The following is a 22302-nucleotide window of genomic DNA, read 5'->3' on the forward strand; positions in this document are numbered from 1 at the left end:
CAGTAATGTCTTTCCTTTCGTGTAAGAGTATGATGTCAACCCATGCGCCATCGGTCATTTTCCTTTCTTTAACACCTTTTAAATTCTTAAAAATGTAAAAATGCAAATAGTTGTCCACACAGAGGGAGGACATGAAGCAACAAGTTGTACATGTCTGATGCGATTTATGCTAAAAACAATGAAGGAAAGAAGAAAAGTTGAGAAGAGGTTGAATTTCAGTGGCTAAAGCTATCCTTCACAGCATAGTGTCTGGTAGCAAAGTTCCAAAGTCCAACGATTCAAAGTCAGATCAGATATTGTGCCGTATCAATAATAACTAATGATACAAATAGTTATAAACCTTTTGTGAAAATAGACAAAAACTGAGAGAAAACACGTTTCAGTAGACTGTAAAAACAAGGAGAGGAGCTGTGTCTGTGTTTCCCTCTGTCTCAGAAGCCAGGTATGTGGCAGTAGGTCTCCAAGGAGGACAATAGGATGTAGATGAACCAGATGGAGATGAAGAGGAACAAGGTGAGGAGCTTGGCTGTCCGTGGGCCCCCGAGCTCTCCGCCCGACACGCTTGGACGCCGGCGGTAGAGCAGCACCAGCACGCACACCAGCGCCATGACGGTGAAGAGGGTGACGGAGAAGGCCAGGGAGCCCGGGTTCACCCTGAACACCTTATTCTTGCTCTTCCAGTAAACAGCTGCGATGGTCCACGCCACACCGATTCCCAGGAACACGTTCACCGCGTTGCTGCCTGTCACGTTCCCGATGGAAGCGTCAGCGTATTGGTCCTGGATGGCGGCCACTTTGCTCGCAAATGTGTCTGTAAGAAAAGAAACAGAAATATGAATCAAGGACACAGTAGACTTTGTTTACATAAGCTTCTCATGGTGGTCTGACAAGGGTGTCTTCTAAAGACCCTAAACTCTACCAGTGACTTCGGCACCAATAACAAATCATTAGTTACATGTTGTATGAACATTAAACAACTAAAATGTAACTCTTTCAGACACACTCATGCCACACATTTAAAATAATTTATGTGTTATGGTCTAAAAGTTGCTGATGATGATCATTTTCATTTTCACACTTGTGACATCACACGAGACACACTTATACAACTTTTTTAACACCTGCAGTTAACTGTAAAAAAGGATTTGGGGTTTAAGTCAGATGGATGAATGCTATCATGCTGAGTGAACTCATTGGCTCTTACAACAAAGTAAAACAAGTTACAACTTCTACCTGAAAGAAACTTGAAAACTCATGATAATCTATTCAACTAACTCAAGAAAATAAGTCAGTGTTTCCCCACAATGCATCTGTGTAGTTTTAGCGCTTTTATAGAGTTACACAGGTGACACCATGGCTAAGTTTAGGTATAATGATGTTCATGAGATTTCTCGACTATTATCAATTCTGGCCAATGGTGGAAGTGCACTCTTAATCACGGAACCACAAATTGCATTCTGCTCAAGACTGATGTGTCTTTATGTACCAAACTTTGGAATTGTCTTATTTGACATGAATAAATATTCGGTTGTGCTGACATAGTTCGGTCGGTACCACTAAAAATACCAACCTTGGTACCCAACCCTACTGTCAACTTCTTTAAACTTTGGTGACTTGATAATGTAAATTGAAAAAAAACTGTATTCAAATTTGTAAGAACTTGATAATATAATATATAATATTTTGTTCTAATGAATCTTCTGAAATGTACATTATTTGACACACTAAGTTGAGTTAACAGAAAATATGTTATATCAACACATTTCTTTAAGTGTAATAAACTTGACACCTTTTGTTGACACTAATTAACTCAGTCGAAGCAACAAGATGACTTGACTGAGTTAAGACATTTGTTTTACAGTGTTGCACCTCCCAACACCTGTAAACTCTGATGTGTAAAATCAGTGCAGTTCCCCAACAAATGCAGAATGTAGAGCTGAAACAAAAAAATAGTAGGAAACTATTTTGATAATGAACAGTTTCACTTTCAAAGCTACATAATGAAACATTTGCTGCTTCCAGCTTTTTACATGTAAGTATGTTCTGCTTTCCTCTGCTTTAGATCATTATAAATGAGTATTTTGGGGTTTGGGGATGCTGATCAGGCAAAATAAACAATGTGAACACATTCATTTGGGCTCTGGGAAATTGTGAAGGGCGTTATCTGGGGAGTTTTGACTTTTTGACAATTAATGAATAGAGGAAACAGTTGGCAGATTAATTTATAATGAAAAAATAATTAGTTGCAGCCCTTGTAAAAAGAAAGCAGTGTCTTAGAATTTCCCTACCCAATAAAATGAAGTGATAGCCTCAGCTAATACTGCCACTACATGATAAGGATACTGTCATTTCCTGATAATTGCCTGCTGGCTAATTTATGCAGGGCAATTTCCAGCATAACTACACTGCCCACTTAAAGTAGACTGTGGGGTGGCTTACTTTAGTAGAACCTGTCAAAACCTAATTTTCATAGTCTTTGTAAAGTCTCATTTGTGCTTCTGTGTGGCACTGATTCAGACAATTATGCAGCACAATTAGGCAGAGAATAACAAGTGAAAGCCTGTTTTTCTTTTGTTTACAGCTTGTTAATACTCGAAACAAGAACTCTGGAGGGAATTGCTCAGACAGAACAGAGGCAGAGGTTACACAAGTCTCCCCAAGCAGCTGCTCGCAAACCTCAGAGGAAACACCTAGACAAGTCCACTGTTCGGAGCTGATACCAGACACCCACCTGGAACAGAGGTGCCGAGGGCCACGAACACCACGGCGGTGACCGAGTCTTTGAGTCCGATGGTGCAGCCGAAATGAGAGGCCAGGTCTCCGGTCACGGCTGTCAGAACGCCGATGAGGGAAATGGACACAAAGAAGCAGGCCCAGCCGTTCCAGTACTCAGTGGGTGGGACAAAAGCAAAGAGGACTTTCCAGAAAACCGTCAGGAAGTGCATGATGTAATCAAAGCAGGACGGCAAGCGTTCTTCGCCGCTCTCTTCCTCATCATCATCACCTGGCAAAGACAGAGAAGAGTTGCATGAAGGCCTGATTTAAACCTTCGTTTGGGTGAGTTAGATATTAAATATTATTTTAAGTGCTGGCTCAAAATGTTGGTGAAACAGTAAGTTCCAGTTTCATGCTTTAATAGAACTTAGAGAACATCTCTGACAACAAAATGGAGCCAAGACTAGACAATTCTAATTCTCCGAAATACCCCTCACCACCTTTAAGCCATTTGACGAATGTGTGGGAGCTAAGCTTTTCAAATCATTATCTTAAACCTATAAATAAAGCTATGACTCAGTGATTATATATATATATATATGTATATATATATATATATATATATATATATATATATATATATATATATATATATATATATAGCCAGTAAGTGTACTTTCTATTTTTAAACACACTCAGCATACAAACTTAAGTGACCTCAACCAGAGAGAAAGAGAGAAAATGAGAGAACACATTAACAAAATGACACATCTCTGGAGTGCAAGCTAGTTTTTAGCCCAAATGTTTTGAGCACATGTGCATATCTAAAAGGCTCAGAAAGCCAGATGAATTGCTTTTTTTGAAAGGGCAAAAATAAAAAGGGTTCACCATACCACATACATTAACATGACTTCTTCAGAGCCTTTAATTGTTCAGGCAGAATGGGATGGTTTAGTTTTTACAGTGGGCCACAGGAGGAATTCACTGTCATGCATTTTTAATAAACTCTCAGGATTAAAATGATGCCGCAAATAAACATAGAATTGCCAAAATGTTTAAAAAAGGCTGTTTTTGTAACGTCTTCCATTCATTATCTGTTAAATTGGTCTTTTTTTAATCCCACAATGACATGATGGAACATTTGGGATTTTGTTCTAAAAAAGTTGCACTGAGGCTGGTGGAAAGCAGCTGGTGGACCGGATCCAGCCTGCAGGCTCAGTCTTCCCCAGGTCTGATCTCAGAGGGATGAACAGATGAGACATCTCGGGACGCCGCAACTCACCTGCGCTGACAGTGACGGCACTGACAAACTGCTCTCTCCAGCTGCTGCTCCCCACCACCAGAGCCAGGTTTGTCTTTTTGATCAGCTTGTCCACGGTGCTCTGCGGACGGCCACAAACACAAAGAAAACAAAAGTAAAAGGACAAGTAGTTTCTGGACATACTTCTGTTTACAGATACAAGATATACAGCATCAACAAAATCGAAACAGTCATTCAGGCGAGGGACACTGATGAATTAAGGTGCTATTAAGTGTGACTCTCCTCCCACTGTGGTGCACAGTGAGTCACCAAAACAGATGCAGGGGAGCAGAAAGCCGTACTGTCCCTCAGGAAAAAAGGCACTTTGCCAGCATTAATCAGCTTTACACCAGAGCAGAAAATAGAGTCCTTTTGTATCAGCACATGAAACTGGAGCCTTAAGTGTCAGTGTCGTATCATGATACGGCTTAAAATCCCAAATCCTGGGAAAACAAATCTGATGATGTCAGAGTGATGTCAGGATATAATGTTTTTAGAGTTTAGAGTCAGTGTATCGCTGGCTCTGCTGCATCATTTTTAAATATTTCATTTTTAATTACTCTTAAGTCTGTCTCAAGTCTTCCAACTTTATGAGAGTGAAATAATAAATCAATTGAATATCCTTTAACGGCGACATTAAGGTTAAACGACAATTTTCTAAATTTATTTCAATATTCCAGCTGACTGAAACGATGAGTACATGCCTATATCAGCAGGGCCATTAGTTTCATGCTCATCAGTAATAATTTATTAGCTACAGTATGTGTGCTTCGATTAAATATTAATCTGCTGCCATTACATCCAAAATATTGTGACATAACTGATGTAAAGATGGGTGAAAAAAAATCAATGTTTTATTTTGTCACTTTCACCAAGCTCTAATTAAATTGCAGTCATGCAATTTGGGGTTGCAACATCTGGTTTTATGGTAAATTCTTAAGATCCAGTGATAATTTTAATAATCCGCGGACCGCCCAGGTCAAACAATGTTTTTATCCAAGAGTTTGCTGAGTTATTATCTTATTTTATATCAAATTATGAAAATATTCTTCTTTTAGGTGAATTTAACATGTCTCTCAGATTTCCTCACTGATTTTAATGGATACTTACTGGAATTGTTTAACCTGACTCAGGCAATAAGGGAACCCACACCTTTAATTACGCACGGAGGTCTCGGCCTTGACAATGTTGAGACTAATGATATCTGTGTCTGATCACAAAGCAGCTTTATTAAATGTGGTTTTATCGTAACTACATATTAATCACAGCACAGCACACCTATCAGTAAGAATGTTTTGAATTCTGTGTCTGCTGGTTTTCTGAGCTTTTTTACTGCTGCTTCTTCCTCTTCATTCAATCCACCTTTTAACACAAAGGAACTGGTCTCTCTTTGTAATCACACTTGTCAGACTGTTCTGGATCTTCTTGGCCCCAACAAACAGAAAGAGTCAGACAGAACATGGCAGTCCTGCACCCACTAAGGAGTTAAAGAGAGACTGTAGGAGAAAGGAATAAAAATGGGAAAACAACAAGTTCACATCTATTTTATGAGATCTGGAAAGATGCAATGAAGAATCATCAAAAGGCAGTTAAAGAAGCGAGAGCATCCTTATTCTCTAATTTAATGTTAGCACATTACTCTTACCTCAGAATGTTATTCAAGGTAACTCAAGGCTTATTCATCAGTCCCCCCCCCCCCCTGCCCCCCCCCCCCCCGTCATTTTACAGATGCCTCACAAGAGATGAATGAATTTTTAGCTGCTTTGCAACTTTGCCATTTTGAACCTGTATCATTGTCCTGTTTTATCTGAAATCATATCCTATATAAAATTACCAAGTGCAGCTGTGATATTATTCCCACTAAATGTCTAAAAGATGTTACTGACAATGAGGCTCTGTATTTTATTGACTATTAGTAGCACCCAAGCAAAATGATTTTTATATCTACTTTTAAACATATTGTAGTCCACCTTCTTTCACAGAAATCTAACCTTAATCTATCTGTTCTTAATCATTTTAGGCCAATTTTAATCATCATCATTTTCATCAAAAGTTTTAGAAAAGGGCTTTTAACCAATCTGTTAACTTTTATGTATCATAACATCTTTGAGAAGTTTCATTCACGCTTTACAAAGCACAGAAACTGCCCTCCAAAATATAACTAATCACCACATTTTAGCAGCTAAGAGAGCACAGTTTTGACTCAGTAGATCAATGACATCAGGGCATCAAGGACACTACACTTGTCTTTTTTTTAAGTTTTGCCTTCATTGGATAGTAGATAGTGAAGAGACAGACAGGAAACAAGGGGAGAGGGAGATGGCTACAAAACACAACAATGGTCTCTCACTAGACTCAAACCAGGGACGTTGCACTTCTGTTGCCTCTGCATTAACCATTCGGCTACCAGGGTGCTCCACAATTTAATTTTCCATGCTTCCATTTGGCCAAATCATCCAATGTTGCCATGTCTCTTTTCATGGCTACGCAGACGACACACAGATGTACCTTCCCCTGAGACCCGGTGACCCAAAAAGCCTAGCTGCTGTAGTACATTGTCTCGGTGATATCATCTGTTGGATGCAACAAAATTTTCTTCAACTCAGTAACTCAAAATCAGAAATGGCCTTAATTCCTTGTCTGCTAATGTAAAGTCTGCTGCCAGAAATGTGGGCGTACTATATGATTCAGATTTATGCTTTGAACCACAGATCAAAACAAGTTGTTCAGTCTTGCTTCTTTATATTCAGAATTAAATCAATGCTTTCACACAGTGACCGGGGAATAGTTATTCACGGCCTAATCTTCTCAAGACTAGACTCCTGCAACGCTTTCCTTTCTTGCATAAACCAAAAATCCCTCTCACCTTCAGCTAGCTCAGAAAGCAGCATCTCGGCTTCTTCCTGGTTTTAACAGATGACCTCACCCCAATCCTGGTTTCTCTCCACTGGCTCCCTGTTCGACTTGGAATCACCTTTAACTGATTACTTTTAAAGCATGTCTGGATTTGGTCCCAAACTAGAAATGTTAACCCCATATGAGCCAGTTAACCCACAGTTCCTCAGATGGGGCTCTTTTGCCCACTTCAAGTTGAAGCTTAAATCTAAAGGTAAAGGCCTGCAGAATCAGTGACTTGTCTTTTCTCTCTTGTGTTTTTGCTTCTTTTGTCATAGTTCTTTTTGTGAGTATCCTACTTTTGCTATCTGTCAAAGCACTTTTTAAACTCTATTTTTAAAGGTGCTATTTAAATAAATGCATTATATTATTATTTTTATTATTATTTATTGAACAAACAATTTAATGAAAGGAAAGCTACTTCAGGATGTAGAAAGGACTACTGTGATGTTTATTCAGTAGGAAGACAGCAGGTAAATCATGTGAGAACAAACAAAATTCTGGTGTTCATCAGCTCTCTTAAACTTGTGAGAAGTTCCAAAACATCATCAGTGTGATGACTGAAGTAGTCCTGATTTAAAAAAGCTGCTTATTGTGAATTACCTTGAACTCATAGGACTCCTCGATGACCACCTCCAGCTTGGTATGCTCTCCCAGACAGGGACAGCCCATCTTTGACACGTCTTCAGGTCCCACCGCTGTCTTGTTATCATTGGTGTCTCCTGCAGCAAACGGAAAAGCTTGTAAACTGTCAGCCAGCGTTCCCTGCATGAGCTTAGGTAGGCTTGTTACAGAATAAGATACAGTATAAAAGATTAATGAAGCCCAGTTTTCCTTGTCTACTGCTGGCACAAGATATAAGCACATTCGCCAGTGACATTGGAAGTTGTGTTGGAACATTTGCTGATAACACGACACATGAATTATACTTCCAATGACTGTCTGATTCATCCACAACGTTTTTCATGAAATTGTCAATGCTGTGACAATGTTGGCTTAATTATTTGAAGGATTATGTGATTACATTAAATGAAGAACTCAGGACATAAATACAATGTATGCCAATTTCAAAATGAATGAACTTACTGCTTTTGTGCAACTGTTTAAGTTATGTGTAGAAATGTGCAAATGACGAATACCTTTTTAAGTTCTTATCCTTTTTAACTCCAACCCTGACCCATGTTCTGTAGCACAAATTACTTTAAAGGTTAAGAATTAAACGTTTAGTCCTCCCACGGGGGAAATAAAGAGATCACACTAAAGAGTTCAGAGGAATTTGTGCCAGTAGAAATGAACTGTTGTCACCTAATAAATTAAATCAAATATGAAGTAAAATGTATTAGATTTGAAATAATGAAGAAAACCCTTCTCCAGCTAAGTATGACTGCTGTAGCTGTACTCACCGTGTCTCTGTCCCACCTCCAGCAGAACTGGCTCCTCCAGCACAATTGTGAAAATCTTGTTCTTCTCGTACTCCTCATCATCGATGACCTTCACATTTAACAGCTTCCTAAAAGTACAGGGGTCACGGAGAGATGAGAGGTGGATGAGTTAATAAATTTGCGTCATTCAGGAAATAACAACAGCTGGGTTAGGGTTAGCCTTAACTGTTTTGATTTCTTCATTAACCCTTCCAACATGAGTTAATCTGCGGTTGTTTTGGATCAGTGCAGTGTGCACTAGTTGAACAAATCCCATCAAAAATAGCAACCACTAAAAGCAGTTTATAATGCTAAGCCCAGCTTTTGTACACATTCGAATAAAAACAGTGAAGCCAAGATATAGACTGCCTACACAGTGAATCATGAAGCAGAGCTGTTAGATAAGAAGATGGCAGCACAAGATTTTAACAAATGAATAAATATATCTTGTAGTGCAGAACATCATGTACAAAATAAAAAATAATAGAAGTCACATTTTTTTGAAACACTTTTTCCCCATCACCCCACAAGAGGGCGGACTCCTTCAACGCCAGTATATTCCATTAGTGCACAAGAGATATAAAAGTAATATAGTGAGATAGCCCACAACCCTCCCACACACTAAGTGCATGTAATGGGAAATATAATTATTATCTTGTTCTCTGTGGAAATTAAACGCTGTCTATCTAGGAGTCCGTGCAGGTTAAAACATACTCTTAAGACCATTTGAAAACCACAGTTTGTACTGTTAAATGTTAGTGCTATGGAAACATGTGAAGCTGTGGTGTCAAACTGTGACCGACATATTTTCCTCAGCCCGCTTCATTCTCCTACACTGTCACAGTGAGTCTTTCTCTCCCTCCATCTCCCTAATGATATGTGGGTGGCTGTCTATTTCTGTCTACACATATACGCTCAGGATTCGACAACACGCAGGAAGAGCTTTTGCTCACAGAAGAAAAAGAAGTTTATTTTAAACATGAATGATATGTCATCGGCTGTCTAATGTCAGGGAGAGTCATGCCAGTGGGAGCAGGGGGAGTTGTAGTATAGCCTAGAGTCATTGCATTGGAAACGAAAAGGGTTTATTTTTTAAACTAGCGGGCATTTCAAGTGTATTTTGTGTAGGAACAAGGTAGGTTCACTTTGAAGCATCATAGAATGACCTTTTAAAATATGATAGTTCAGCTGATATAGACCATATTCATGCAGCAGCCATTTTGGTGTTACATCACACTTGGTTCATGTTCATTTCGATGCTGTGGCGCATCAAGATTGTAGCTCCAATAAAACACAAACTAGAAATGAAAGGCTCTCAAAAAGCAGCAGGGAAACAGATTCAGATGCTGCATTAAGCCTGATTAGCTGGCAATATAAAATCTAAATTAGACAGAGGTCTGATTTGTTTTTTGAAATAATCTTACAAAGTTAATTGTTACTAAATGCTACATTTTGAAGTATTTTGAAAAGTGAGCAACTGTACTGAAAACATAAAAACATATAAAAGTAGGCCTACCTGAATAAATACAGAAATGTATACAGTCCTATAGAGTTTCTAGCATCAATCAATCAAGGATCAATAATCAATTAAAATAGGATTTTGTATAAGCTACAATAAAAAAGGCTAAAACTGGAATCTGACCTTACTACAACGTCCACTGAGGCTCATGGATGATGTGCTATAAAGCAACTTGCAAAACTGAATGAAAAATGAACCAATGGTCATGATATACCCCAGTGATGCTCTTTATAAATGTGACTTCCATGTTTATGAGTTGATTTATTACTTCTTAATACTTCTGTGTGACTTCTCTGATTTCACAATCATGCAGCTTATTATTTGTCTCGAGGTCTGACTTTGAAAGACTCTCAGAAACTAATCTAGTAGCTCATAAACTAGTTAAAGGAATGGTTTGACATTTTTGGGAAACATGCTTATTCTCCTTGAATATGAAGATCGTATGCTTAATATGAATCTATAGCAAACAGTGATCTAGTTAATTGTAGTACAAATGCTGGAAGAGGGAGGAAACAGCTTGTCTGGCTCTGTCTATAGGTAAGAAATCTGCCTAAAGCTCACTAATGAACAAGTTATAAGTGTAAAGTTATAAATGTTCAACTATTCCTTTAAAATTGGTGATAAATTCAAGAGGTGTGTGTATTTATTTTTAACACCTCTCCCTGCATGTGAGTTTGAATCAGACTCACTGAAATCATCACCAGCTTTTCCGTCTTGAGCTCCATATTTCTGCAGGTCTGTATAAACTCTTCAGGTGCAGCTGAATCCTATCAAGACTATAAATCTCTCACTTACTGAATGTCACATCTCACCGTATATCAGCCATCTCTGTTCACATGTCAGCTCCCATGGATACTTTCTGAGAAGCCACAGTGGGTAACCTACCTTGTTATTGTATCTGTCACACACAAACATGGAGGACAGCTCTAGTATTGTCCGACCTCTTAAGATTGATATCTGTTCCCCTGAAGCAACCACAGTCTCCACTTTAAGTGTGTAATTCACTACAGACTGCAGGTTTCCTCTTTACAAGTTCCAATAAAACTACCAAAGGAGCGTTGTTCTCTTGACTCTTGTTCTATTTAATGAAAAAGTAAAAAGCGTATGTTTCTTCATCTTTAAATGAAATAGCCATATTAATCCGTATTAACCTGTATTAACCTATTTGAATTCAGGCTGAGTAAAAAGAAAGCTGTGGCCCCGAGGTTGGATGATATGCTGCCTCAGTAGTTGACACTGTCACCTCTAGAAGTAGGACCAGGCAGCTGTGATATTTACAGTGCTTTTGAACCTTTTTTATTTTATTTGGAGGTTCCCTCTCCTCCACATTCTGCGTTGGTTTGGTAAGGATGCACCAGTTTCCTCCCACAGTCAAAATACATTTACAGTCAACCCTGAGGACTGGAGACTCCAAACTGCCTACAGGTATGAGTATGAGAGATTTTATGCCTCTGCTGCATATTCACCCAGGGAGTGTGTCTCTGCCCTCAACTCTTTGCATGCTGGGAGAGGCTCCAGTCCCCCTGAGACACTGACAAAAATGAAGTGAGAAGAGAAAATGAGTGAATGCTTAAATGTATGAAAGTATGTCAAATGCCCGAGAATGAGCGAGGCACTAACATTTGGTTTAAGATCCATATAGATAAAACCAGTTTGTGTATCTACCATGCAGAAGGGTTCTTGAACAAGATACTGAATCAAGATAGTGGATTTCTCCCAGTTCCAGAGACGTCATTGTAGCAGAGTATAGGCAGGGAGCAGCAGCACAGTGAAGAAAGAGTGTTCCTCAGATAAAATATGAACATTATCTTGTCTCCACTCTAATGGGGATTACACTCAGGATATTTATGTGGAAAAAGTGGCTTTTTGACAGTAATGGTGATATATGGCCCTACTGCTGATAACTTATACTGGCAAATATTGCATGGAAAAACATAACATAACAAAGAGGGCTACCCTAATGACAACTGAGCTAATTAGCACACGAGGAAGCCAGAGCGATAATGAGAAATTCACCATATAACACACAACAACACTAAGAATCTACAGCCACATTAGCGGCTCTGTGCATGGCTGCTCAATTGCTGGGCGGTGCCTGCATATTGGGGTTATCCACCCCAACTTTTAATTTAGATCATCAAAGTCAGGAGGGTGGATCGTCTCAGAACTACGAAGATCTGTACCACATTTTGCGTCAATCTAGTTGATGTTGAGATATTCACAGGATAGCAAAAGACTTTGATCTGATGGTGGCGCTAAAGGGAAATGTGAGGGGATCATTAAAGTAAGTAAGCTTCCTCCTCTAGGGACAATGAATGTTTGTACAAAATGGCAATCACCCAATTGTTGAGACATTTCACTACGGCGGTGGACTGATGTTGCTATCTCTACTACTACAGTATCTATATCAGGGGCTACAATTCGATTTTATGAATTTCTGTGAGCATAGATGACATTTGAGAATGAATGTTGTTATATTAGTGCTGTTAAAATGGAGCACCTTCACTTATACTTTGATGAGTCTTCAGTGGAGGCGTGCGTTTCAGAAAAGGTTTTAACCGTTCTGAATGCATTAACGTTACCTGACCCTGATTCTGCTGCTCTGATTTATTCATGTTTGTTAGGAAGTTCAACACGTTATTGATCCTGATTATATTAAAAGTGAGAAATAGAAAAAATACCAGGGTATTGATTTCCCTTTTCAGAAGTGAACCCTTACATCGCTTTCATCTTAGCTTATATAACTGGCCCCGTTATCCACTTGAGCCTCAACTAGTGTATAGTGCCACACATTTTGAGGCGCCAACAAAAACAGATACAAGAGAAAGCTACACACAAGCATCAAAGGGTCTGTGCAGATCTTCCTCTAATCCATACCCATAATGTAAAATGGTTCTCTATGTCAGCCTGTTTATTTTGGCTCAGAGGTTTGTGTCTGTACATCATAATCTATTTACTGCAGTGCAGAATATAGATGGTAAATTATTATTTAACTGTACGTCTTGATGTTAAACCGTTCCTTCTGGAGCCATGTCAAAAGCTTAAAAACTTGGCTTCCTGCTCTTTTGCTCCTCTGCATGCTCAAACATCGAACTCGACAGACAGATGTACACAGACACTATAACAAATACACACACACAGACAAAGAGCTGCCTGGGGGCCGCCTGCCTGGTGTCAGCTCTTTGTCCTGAACGCCCAGGGAAACACTCGGGTAAGAGAAGCCAGCCCTGTTTGAAGGATGAACTGTGGCAGCCAGCTCAGCAGTAAGGAGCACAGATATACATTTAAAACAGAGCATGCGAAAGCTCGTCTGCTCGGAGACAAAAATAAACGCACACATGCATTCGTACACACACATAAACATGCAGAAATGCTTTAAGATGACAACGCAACCACGCAGTAATGAGGTATCTATTGACCGAACTCTCCAAATTAAACAACCTCATAAAAATTTCAGTCTGACTCGAGAATCTGAGTGAAGTAGGAACAAAATGCGAGCTTGTAGAATGTCTGTGGCCCTTAAAAATCTGTTCAGCTGTAGAACTTTGATTAATACATTTCATCTTACAAAGCAGTATGGCAAATATAGAGGAATGCTCCTTTCCTGCAATAGAATGTCTTTCTCTAACACTCAGAAAACAGAAAACTAAGCTGCTGTGACTCAACCCAACTGGACTTTTCAATTCTGACTCAAGAACAGAGTCAAACCTTTTTTTCCTCTGTTCAGAGTACTCCCACATTCCCCTTTTAGCCCTTGCTTGCTATTCCAAGGAGCATAGGTACAGTTGGGTTTTCCTTTTCATTGTGTTTTTTTTTCTGGTAACAAACCGCCCTGCTCTGCTGGAGTCCCTCCTCTCCTGCTGCATGGCGACTGTCGAGGAAGGCATGACTCCAGATAATACAAAGTGTGCAGATGCTTGTGTCTCTGTCAGCTTGCTACAATCTGATGAACAGAGTCTTGGCACAGTGGGTGAGGTTTTTTATCTAATGTTCAGTCTCTATTTCAATGCAGATACTAGCTGACTGCCTCCCATCTCATACAGTGTCACACACTATTGTCTCATTAACTGCAGCTTCTGTTGCTGTCTGCGATGTGTTGAGAACTTTTGGGACTCCTTTAACCCTTCTTCACTCTCTCTAATTGCTTTGGATGCTCAAAAAGCTTTTTTAAAAATTTCCCATTGGAGCAACATTTTGTTTGAAGTGGATTGAGCACACAGACACACACACACACACTTACACCCTTAAAGAATACACACAGACAAATGTACAAAAACAAAAAGCAAAGCAAACACGCAGATATGTGCACAAGAAAACTGACAAATATATTCAAATCTCACCTGCACTGTGAGGCGTAAAAAAGACGGAATAGAAAGATCTGTGTTCTCTTTGACACCATGTATTCACCTGCCTCTCCTCCCACTCAGCCGACCTACACAGTACACCTACACGCAGGCCCTGAAATCCTCCTCTCACAGACGTTTTCATCTGACACATTTCATTCCACACCTTTGTTTTAATTGTGTTGCTCTTGTTGCTTTGGCGTGCTGTAAATCATTTTTTGATGAGTCTGAAGCAGATGAGGGCATTTTCTTTGTTAGTCAAAAAAACCCCATAAAAAACACTACTGTGGATAATTGCCAGGTTCTTTGCTCACATCACATCATAAAACAAAGACAAGAAAATGTTCAGCGCTATCAAAGTATACTCCTCGCTCAGCTTAAACCTTCTACACAAGCGTGGAAGGGAAAGGCTGGAAAAAACATCCCACTTTCACCCTTTCTCCCTGCTCCTTTTTATGTACCTCTCTGTTGGTGCATCCATGAATCCTTTTCTTAAATTTATCACACATGCTAATCACATGTACCTGTTTCACTTTCTTGATGCTGTGTAAAGTCACCTGTCTGATTTTCTTTTTTTTTCTCTTTCTTTTCTGCAGTGGCTTTTTCATTCCTCTGCATTACAATGAGCTCATGTATAACCTCCACAGAAATCCCAAAAGGGCTGCATGTACATTCTGCATTCATTCATAGAAAGATGCCTCGTCTCCTTCTCCTTCTCTTTCTCCTCCTTCTTTACATCAACCAGTGTTTCATTATCTTCCTCACAATTATATCCCTTTATCCTCCCACGTCTTCCCTTTGAAAGATCTTAACTTCTCAGAGTGAACGTATCTATGACTCATAAAAATAGTCCTTTTATCCTTTACCAGAATAGGAAGCCTACAGTAATCTAGCAGGACTGTTTAACATACCAATGTGTGGGCTGTAATGTTTGTTCAAGTCATGAGAAGAAACAACAAGACGTCATATCAAAGCTGATTTTTCACTCACATGGTCTCATCGTTCTGAAATTCCAGCTTTCCTGACACCTCCTCGTAGTCCTCTCCGGCCTTGGCAGTGCCCTCGACGGTGTGGTAAGGCACCGCCACCTTCCCCCTCGCCCCGGACGTCCGATGAACCTTCACCTGCATGTTTCCGACGCTCTCACTGACCCTCATGGAGTTATTCTCAAACGTGAAAATGCCAGCGTGGTCGTCATCGTAGATGGTAACCGTGGCGGTGTGAGCGCTACCCAGGGCTGCCTTTGGGGGGATGTGGCCCACTGTGCTGTTGCTGGAGGTGATAGAACTTGGTTCCAGGAGGGAGACCTCAGCTCGGTGCACTATACGTGGGTTACTGAGGCGCACATAGAAATGCTCATCCTCTTCAAAAATGTCATCATCAATAACGCCAACGGTGAATTCTTTTGTGGTCTCACCAGGCTTGAAGACCAAAGTGCCCTCAGCAAACTCATAGTCTGAGCCAGCATTGGCAGTTCCATCTTCTGTACGGTAGTCTACCTGTGTGGCACAAAGAAAGAAAGAAGCTTTATTAAATATTTAGTTACTTGAGTTATAATAAAATGTTGAATTATTATTGCCCCAAGCTGTTAAAGTTGATTTTAAATCGACCTTGATCATTTACAATATTTCTATCATTACTTCTTACCTTCACAGTGCAGCCACTTTCTCCTCCATGCCTGCTCACCGACAGCTTTAAGGAGCCACAGTTCTCAAAACACTGGTAGTGAGAGGGTTCAAACTGCAGGTAGATGGTGTTGGGATCCTCCTCCTGTCCACTGGCCTCATGACAGCTCACCACCTTCCTAGCCTGGTCAGCGGCATGCTTTTTTAGGATGTTCCCAGCTCCGATCATCATGCGTGTGGCTTGAATGCGGTAGAAGGCCCGGCTCTTCTGTTGCTGGACCAGCACTTGGTAGTTGGCCATCTCAATCAGCTGCTCCATGTCCTTATCTGGGTGCCTCTGTTTTAAATCTTTCAGAGTGCGAGCCATATCCCGACGGGCCTCTTCCTCTTGGTCTTGCTCGGCACTCATCCCTCCACCTTCCTCCACCCCTTCCAGCATCCCGTCCAGTGCCTCTTTGGGATGAGTGTGGGAGTTTACACCCTGGCCGTCCATCTCCAAGTCCATCTTGGTAAACATTGCATCTCCCTCTGACTCAATGATAATGCCGCGGGTCTTGTCAGCTCGATAACGCTTATGGACGTACTTGTAGAAGAGCAGGCGTCGGTCTGCAATCCAGGCTTGCAGCACACAGAGAGGAAAGAAGAGAAAGGTGAGGACTGCCTCCCAAAGTTCCACCTCTCCAGGGGAGGACACAGACAGGATGAGATACAGCCAGATGTAGGCAAAAATGCTCCAGGCTGCAGTGACAAAAAACACCCGCAGGTGCTTTATCTTGCGGGTTTCATTCTCCGGCACCACATAGACACATATAGCGATGATAATGAACATGTTGAACGCAGCGCTGCCCACAATGGTGCTGGGTCCCAGAGACCCAGCCTCGAAATTATGGCCGATCACTTCAATGACAGACAGTAAGATCTCTGGTGCTGATGATCCAAGTGCCATCAGGGTCAGATTAGACACCGTTTCGTTCCAGATGCGTACAGTAGTCGTGGTGGTCTCACCGTTGGGCTTCTTAATGGTGATCTCCTTTTCCTGAGAGGTGATGACCTCGATGGAAGACATGAAGCGGTCTGCGATGATGGACATGCCCAGGAACATGTATATCAGAGCTGCAAAGTAAACAATGGCGCGTGCCACCTTGTCACCCACTGCAGGGTTTTGGGGATTCCACATGGGCAGCACCACGCCATCAGAGCAGTTATCTTCACTGGAGCAGTTGCGTGGTGTGCTGCCAGCATCTTCATGGCTGGCGCTGCCCAGAGAGAGATGAGTGACTCCCGGTAGCAGAACCAGCAGGATAGAGATGAACATACAAGGGGTAAAAGATGGAGTGCAGTTCAGTATGCGCTTGTGGAGTAACATGGCGGCACGACGATACTTCTTCTTCTCTGATGTTCAATCCACGTTGCATGTGGAGGTTTATACAAACCTTTGGGAGAAAAGAAGAAAAAGACATTGCACTTGCACTGTGTGGAGGATGAGATATTCACTCTCACTGCATCAGTCAGATGTTCATCATTTAGAGTGCTATTCCTGAAATAACCTCTATAAGGAAAGGCTTGACATCACAAAAGTGCTCACAGTCATGCTCTTTTCTATGCAAATGACGTGGGATCCAACAGTTTGGTTGGTCCGACTTTCGAACACCAGAAATATTGGCACCTACTAATGGTTGAGTCATTGGTATTGAACTACCCTGTCAAACTCCCACACATGTAATGTGGTCACTTTGAGCTAAGCAGCTGTAAAAAAAAAAAAAAAAAAAAAAAAGAAAAGAAAAAAAGTTACCCTTTGCACCTGTAGTACTGAGGGAAAAACTGACTCAGTCCACCATGTACTGTCAAGTTAGATGGGATTCCAAAAATAATTTTCTCTAACATGAGTCTGACAAGAAGGGAGCAGTTTTTCTTTAACAGCCGCAGGCCCTGTTTCCCCAAAGCATTTTAAAGCTGGGATTATTGTAGTCCCACTGTAAGTCTATGATCTAAATCATCTTAGCCTTCAGGTGCTTTTGGGAAATGGGATGCAGAACTATAGATAAAGATTTAAGATTATCTACAGGAGAAAAAAAATCCTTGTCTTTCGTGGAGGTGCCTCTCAACACTATGATACATACATAGCCCTTTTTCATTTTGAGTAAGCCATTTAAACTAAGTCAGGGGGACAGCCCAGAACAATTTCACAGAGGTTTTCTTGGCAGCAGCATGGCCATCACTATAGCTTGGGTGAACAATTCAGAGTACAAAACCAATGCTATCCAGGAGATTAACATCTGCATCAATGTGAACAGAGAGAGTGAGCAGAAAGAAACATCAAGGTATGTGTCATCTGATGCTTCTTAATTAAAATTTGAAGACCCATCTCAAAAATAGGTTGCCTACCTACAGCAGAGGAGATTTGACAATGCTTTAAGTACGGCGCATGCTCTCATTGACATGCAGCAGAGAAAACCTGCCATCTCCACTCTGACCTGCATAGCAGGAGTGCATGTTTTCCATCAGAGCTACATTTCAGGGTGAAGCAGCGAAGCATAGATGCAGGAATTAAGCTGTTACCTCACAAACAAATGAGTAAATGATTGGACTTATTCACCAACAACAGATTTATACAACAATGCATCACAGATTGCTCATCAGATTGAGTGAAACATCAGCAAGATCAGCACCATGGACAGTGACTCCAGCACCAAACAGGCAGAACCAGTTATAAAGGAAACATGTGATCCTCTTCCCAGTTTTCAAAGAACGTTTCATCCATGTTCTCCACTCTCAGAAATTCCTGTTACTGAGAGTTTGGAGATTTAAAAGCTTTGAGATGAATCATCAGCCCATAACATTGTAGCCAAGAATACAAAACTGTGTACTTCATATGATTTAGGGAATTAAATACATACTCCACAGCACTAACATGTTGTGTCATTGACTTGTTAATATAATATAATATAATATAATATAATATAATATAATATAATATAATATAATATAATATAATATAATATATAGTTAGTTTTCTTCTGGCAAACTGCCTTACACAAATTTTGAGTGGGTGACGTTTCTATGGTAAAAGCAAGCTCACCAACTGGTGGGAAAGCAAGAAATAAAACGTGTTTTTTTTGACAATACTACAGAGACAAAAGGCATCTACATCTTTTTCTTGTGGTGTCAGTAATTGTTCAGTGACAAGCATTCCTCACTAAAAACACAAGATAGTAACAAGCTCACAGGGTGCAGTAACTTACTGTTAGAGATGCTCCCTTGTTTCCCTGAAGATTACAAGTTGTTTCAGTCAATGCAGCTACCAAGGCTGAGAGGTTTTCACCTTACTTTGATCATTTGCAAATCTCGCCAAAGATATTCGATTGGTTCCAATCGTTATTGGTTCCAATTGTTACCCCCCCCCCCCCCCCCCAGGGAGAACTTTAGCAACACTTATTCATCAACTATTTACAAACTCAGCTAGATGCCACTTTTACATATTATACACTCCTCATATAACAATCAGTAATTCCAAAATGATCCAAACCTATTAAAAAGAATTAACACTTTTAACCCAAATAAAACTGTGATGATTTAATCGTCAAACAGGCTCCTGTTTAGTAAGCAGAGGTCTCAGGTTGGCAAGTAAACACTTTCACATCATGAGTCACACTTTGATGCCAGCGCTCGCTTTGTGAAAGAGGCGTTTTTTCCCCAAATGGTAGCTGTCTCAATTTGTAAGGAGCCTCCTCATATGTGACATTTCTACTATCATGGGAATGAGAAGTCATAAATTAAGAAACAGAAGGAAAACAAAGTGGGAAAAATGTGTAAACAAAAAGGGGAAAAGACTGTGAGCAAAACATGCATTCTTTTGAGACCTCAACAGACTGAAAACCTTAACAAAGATGACAGGTAATATTGGTTTGCATGCAGTTCGATGTAGAAAAACCAAGATGCTCGTATATTTCCTATTTTTAATATTCTAATAAAGTGTATTACTCACCTGGTGCAGATGTCAGTGAGTCAGCTCAGTGTGGAACTTGTGGCCTCAGGAGATAAACTTATCTTTCATATCACTCTGTAGAGGGAAAGGTCATCTTCAATTAACAAACTGTAAAGAGAGCTTCATAATCACCATGAAAAGCAGCACACATTAGAGAGTTTAAAAAGCTTATTAAAAGCCAGGGATATGTGGGCCAGTATAGCAACTGAAGTAAAAATAAACATAAAAGATCACTCTTCCGGGTTAAAAACAATTAAAAATGTTAAGTTATAAATGGGTTCTGAAACAACTAGATTATTGCACATCACAGATGCAGAGAAAAAAAAGCCGATTATCTCCTCAGTAGGCTGTGCATGAGAGACAAATAGACTGGTCCATTTGGTGCGCACAGCAGTCCCACAGATACTCACAGAAAGCCCTGAATCTCAGCTGGACCCTGGTCTCAGCGTGCCCACCCTGCACCAGTTCAACAGAAGAAGACAACCCGTGTGCCATTCACCCAGCAGGCTGGTGTAATGCTGTTGTCTTGTTGCGCTGGTGTCTTGGAAATGACGCGTAGCTTTCCACGGTGCTTCTTCTCTATTTTATCCTCCCACTGACAGGTACCCTACCTCAGCAAACTTAACACATTAGTTCCTCTCATTTAAAAATCCCCTTGTTCCACCGCGGCCTCACCTTCTGCAAACCTAAATAATGTTGTTAAAAAAGCGTAGTGCGTTTTCAGCTTTATCCTCTCCAGGCTACGTGCGATTGTTGATGCGTAAAATAATAAATTAAATTACTGACTCTGTCCTCCTTCGTCCGGCTTGTATCAGTCAGAAATTCTTCAAAACTGTCAATTTATAAAAAGCTTTAAGGGTGTTTTTATCCGAAAAATACACTGAGTGGAAAAAAAGACAACAATCCCTTCCTTTTCTCTCTGCTCTGGATAACGCAAAGAAACCAAACAGGACTGCACATGAGAGTAGGCGTGAATGAATGGTGAAGGATTAAGAGGACGCAAACCACACATTACACGGATCAGGACAAGATGGATATCAAGCAGAGGGATGGTGGCAGACAAGAAAGAGGAGTGTGGTGTTATGCAAATGGAAGTCTCGTCTTACTCTTGCGGTGGGCAGCATTGGCACAAGAAACGATGAGCGAGAAGCAAAAGCAGTAACACTGCAGAAACAGGGGAGGAGACGTTCAGAAACAGCGCTACACGCACGGCTGGTCCTCCTGACTGCGCATCAGGAGTCCAGGATGAATGACCATTTCACTCCACAATAATTCCCCCCTCCTCATAATTTGCTCATTAGCACTCATTATATCAGATAACCAGCCATAGGATAAAGGCGTAAGAAGACCTGAGATTTGCTTTGAGACTCAGTAATCCCAGATGTTGTTGCATGGTCTGCTGTGGGTTGGTGGTTTGATTTTTGTTCTAGTCTGGATCGTTAAAGGCAGAGATGAAGTAGAGTAAACACACCTTAAATAGAGTTTACCCTGAAGTAAATGATACTATAACACTGGTAGAAGTTAGGCACACTAGCTATTATTGGAGAGAAAAACATAAACGAAACGAAACGAAAGCAAGAAAAAGAGGAAGAGAAAAAGAATCTAAAAGTCTATGGAGTAGCCTAGTCATAGTGGCCTCAAACATGTTACTCAATACACACCAACAAACAATATCAAGACTGGTGAGAAATCGAGGAAAAACTTTGCCAGTAGTGGGGTAAAATGAGTTGTAGTTTGGTCTTAGGGTGGTGCCAGAGTAAAAAAAACACAGAATTCACACATAGCAATTAGTCAAGTCGTCATGGTGGGTAATACCCAGCTTGGGAAAACACTTACATAATGTCTTCTGTGGAACTAGAGGAGGGGAATATCCTAATAATGACATCAGGGTGGTCTTGAGTCTGGTCTGTCATATGTTTGACAGACAATGTATGTTTGAAAGATTAAGGCAGGTATGGTCTAATGAAATATGCACTTGAGCTGCATGATGAGAATTATAGTATCCAGAATTTATTTTTAGTTTGGTTCCTAGTGGTAACATTTTGAATATACTTCTTTAAATCTGTCTCTTTATGGAAGTACAATACTAACTTTCTGGAGTTTCGTGTGTATTTAATCTATATCAATCAATATATCAATATTAATCGCCCAATCAGACACGAATAAATCTCCATCAACTCTGTATGTAGAGTACTTAGTCTCAGCTGTGCTTGTTAAAATGCTAACATACCTACAGGTAGTGTGTTTACATCTACATACTGTATCAGTCATCTCAAACAACAGCTGAAGGCGATGAGGGTTTTGGTTTCAGAAGTATACAGTGATTAATTGAAGTGTTGGACAAGTGGAAATTTTAATTCTCCAGTTGAAGACCAATGTAATCACAGTCCATCCTCTGAGGCCCATGAGTGTTTATATCCAAAAGCATCTGGTAGTTGTTGACTCTTGAAGTGTTGAATCATTGACTGACAGAAGACCATCTCCACATCTCCCCTAGAG

General features: G+C 40.4%; 1 protein-coding gene across 12 annotated transcripts; it reads right to left on the bottom strand.

Moving 5' to 3' along the window:
- Positions 1-382: 382 nt before the first annotated feature.
- On the bottom strand, positions 383-17184 carry slc8a4a (solute carrier family 8 member 4a). Of its 12 annotated transcripts, none has more exons than XM_053331317.1 (7): positions 15841-17184; positions 15184-15692; positions 8314-8420; positions 7514-7632; positions 3998-4097; positions 2732-3004; positions 383-811 (listed from the first exon to the last, which is right to left on the bottom strand). In XM_053331317.1, the coding sequence occupies exons 1-7, from the start codon at positions 17182-17184 to the stop codon at positions 432-434; spliced, it is 2832 nt and encodes a 943-aa protein (XP_053187292.1). In that variant the 3' UTR covers positions 383-431. The 12 variants fall into 12 exon arrangements, with proteins under 12 accessions (XP_053187292.1, XP_053187293.1, XP_053187294.1 ...); XM_053331318.1 differs by having other exon boundaries at positions 7514-7675; positions 8342-8420; positions 15841-17037; XM_053331319.1 differs by having other exon boundaries at positions 3986-4097; positions 7514-7694; positions 8337-8420; positions 15841-17037.
- Between the last annotated feature and the right edge of the window lie 5118 nt (positions 17185-22302).

The sequence above is a fragment of the Scomber japonicus genome, chromosome 13 (genome assembly GCF_027409825.1).
Source record: "Scomber japonicus isolate fScoJap1 chromosome 13, fScoJap1.pri, whole genome shotgun sequence".
Lineage (NCBI taxonomy): Eukaryota > Metazoa > Chordata > Actinopteri > Scombriformes > Scombridae > Scomber > Scomber japonicus.

Coding starts and splice junctions, on each gene's coding strand:
- slc8a4a (XM_053331317.1), bottom strand. CDS start 17,184: ATGTTACTCCACAAGCGCATACTGAACTGCACTCCATCTTTTACCCCT. Junction 7,633..8,313: donor GGAGGTGGGACAGAGACACG/GTGAGTACAGCT, acceptor CGTTTGCTGCAG/GAGACACCAATGATAACAAG. Junction 812..2,731: donor CCTCGGCACCTCTGTTCCAG/GTGGGTGTCTGG, acceptor CTTTTCTTACAG/ACACATTTGCGAGCAAAGTG.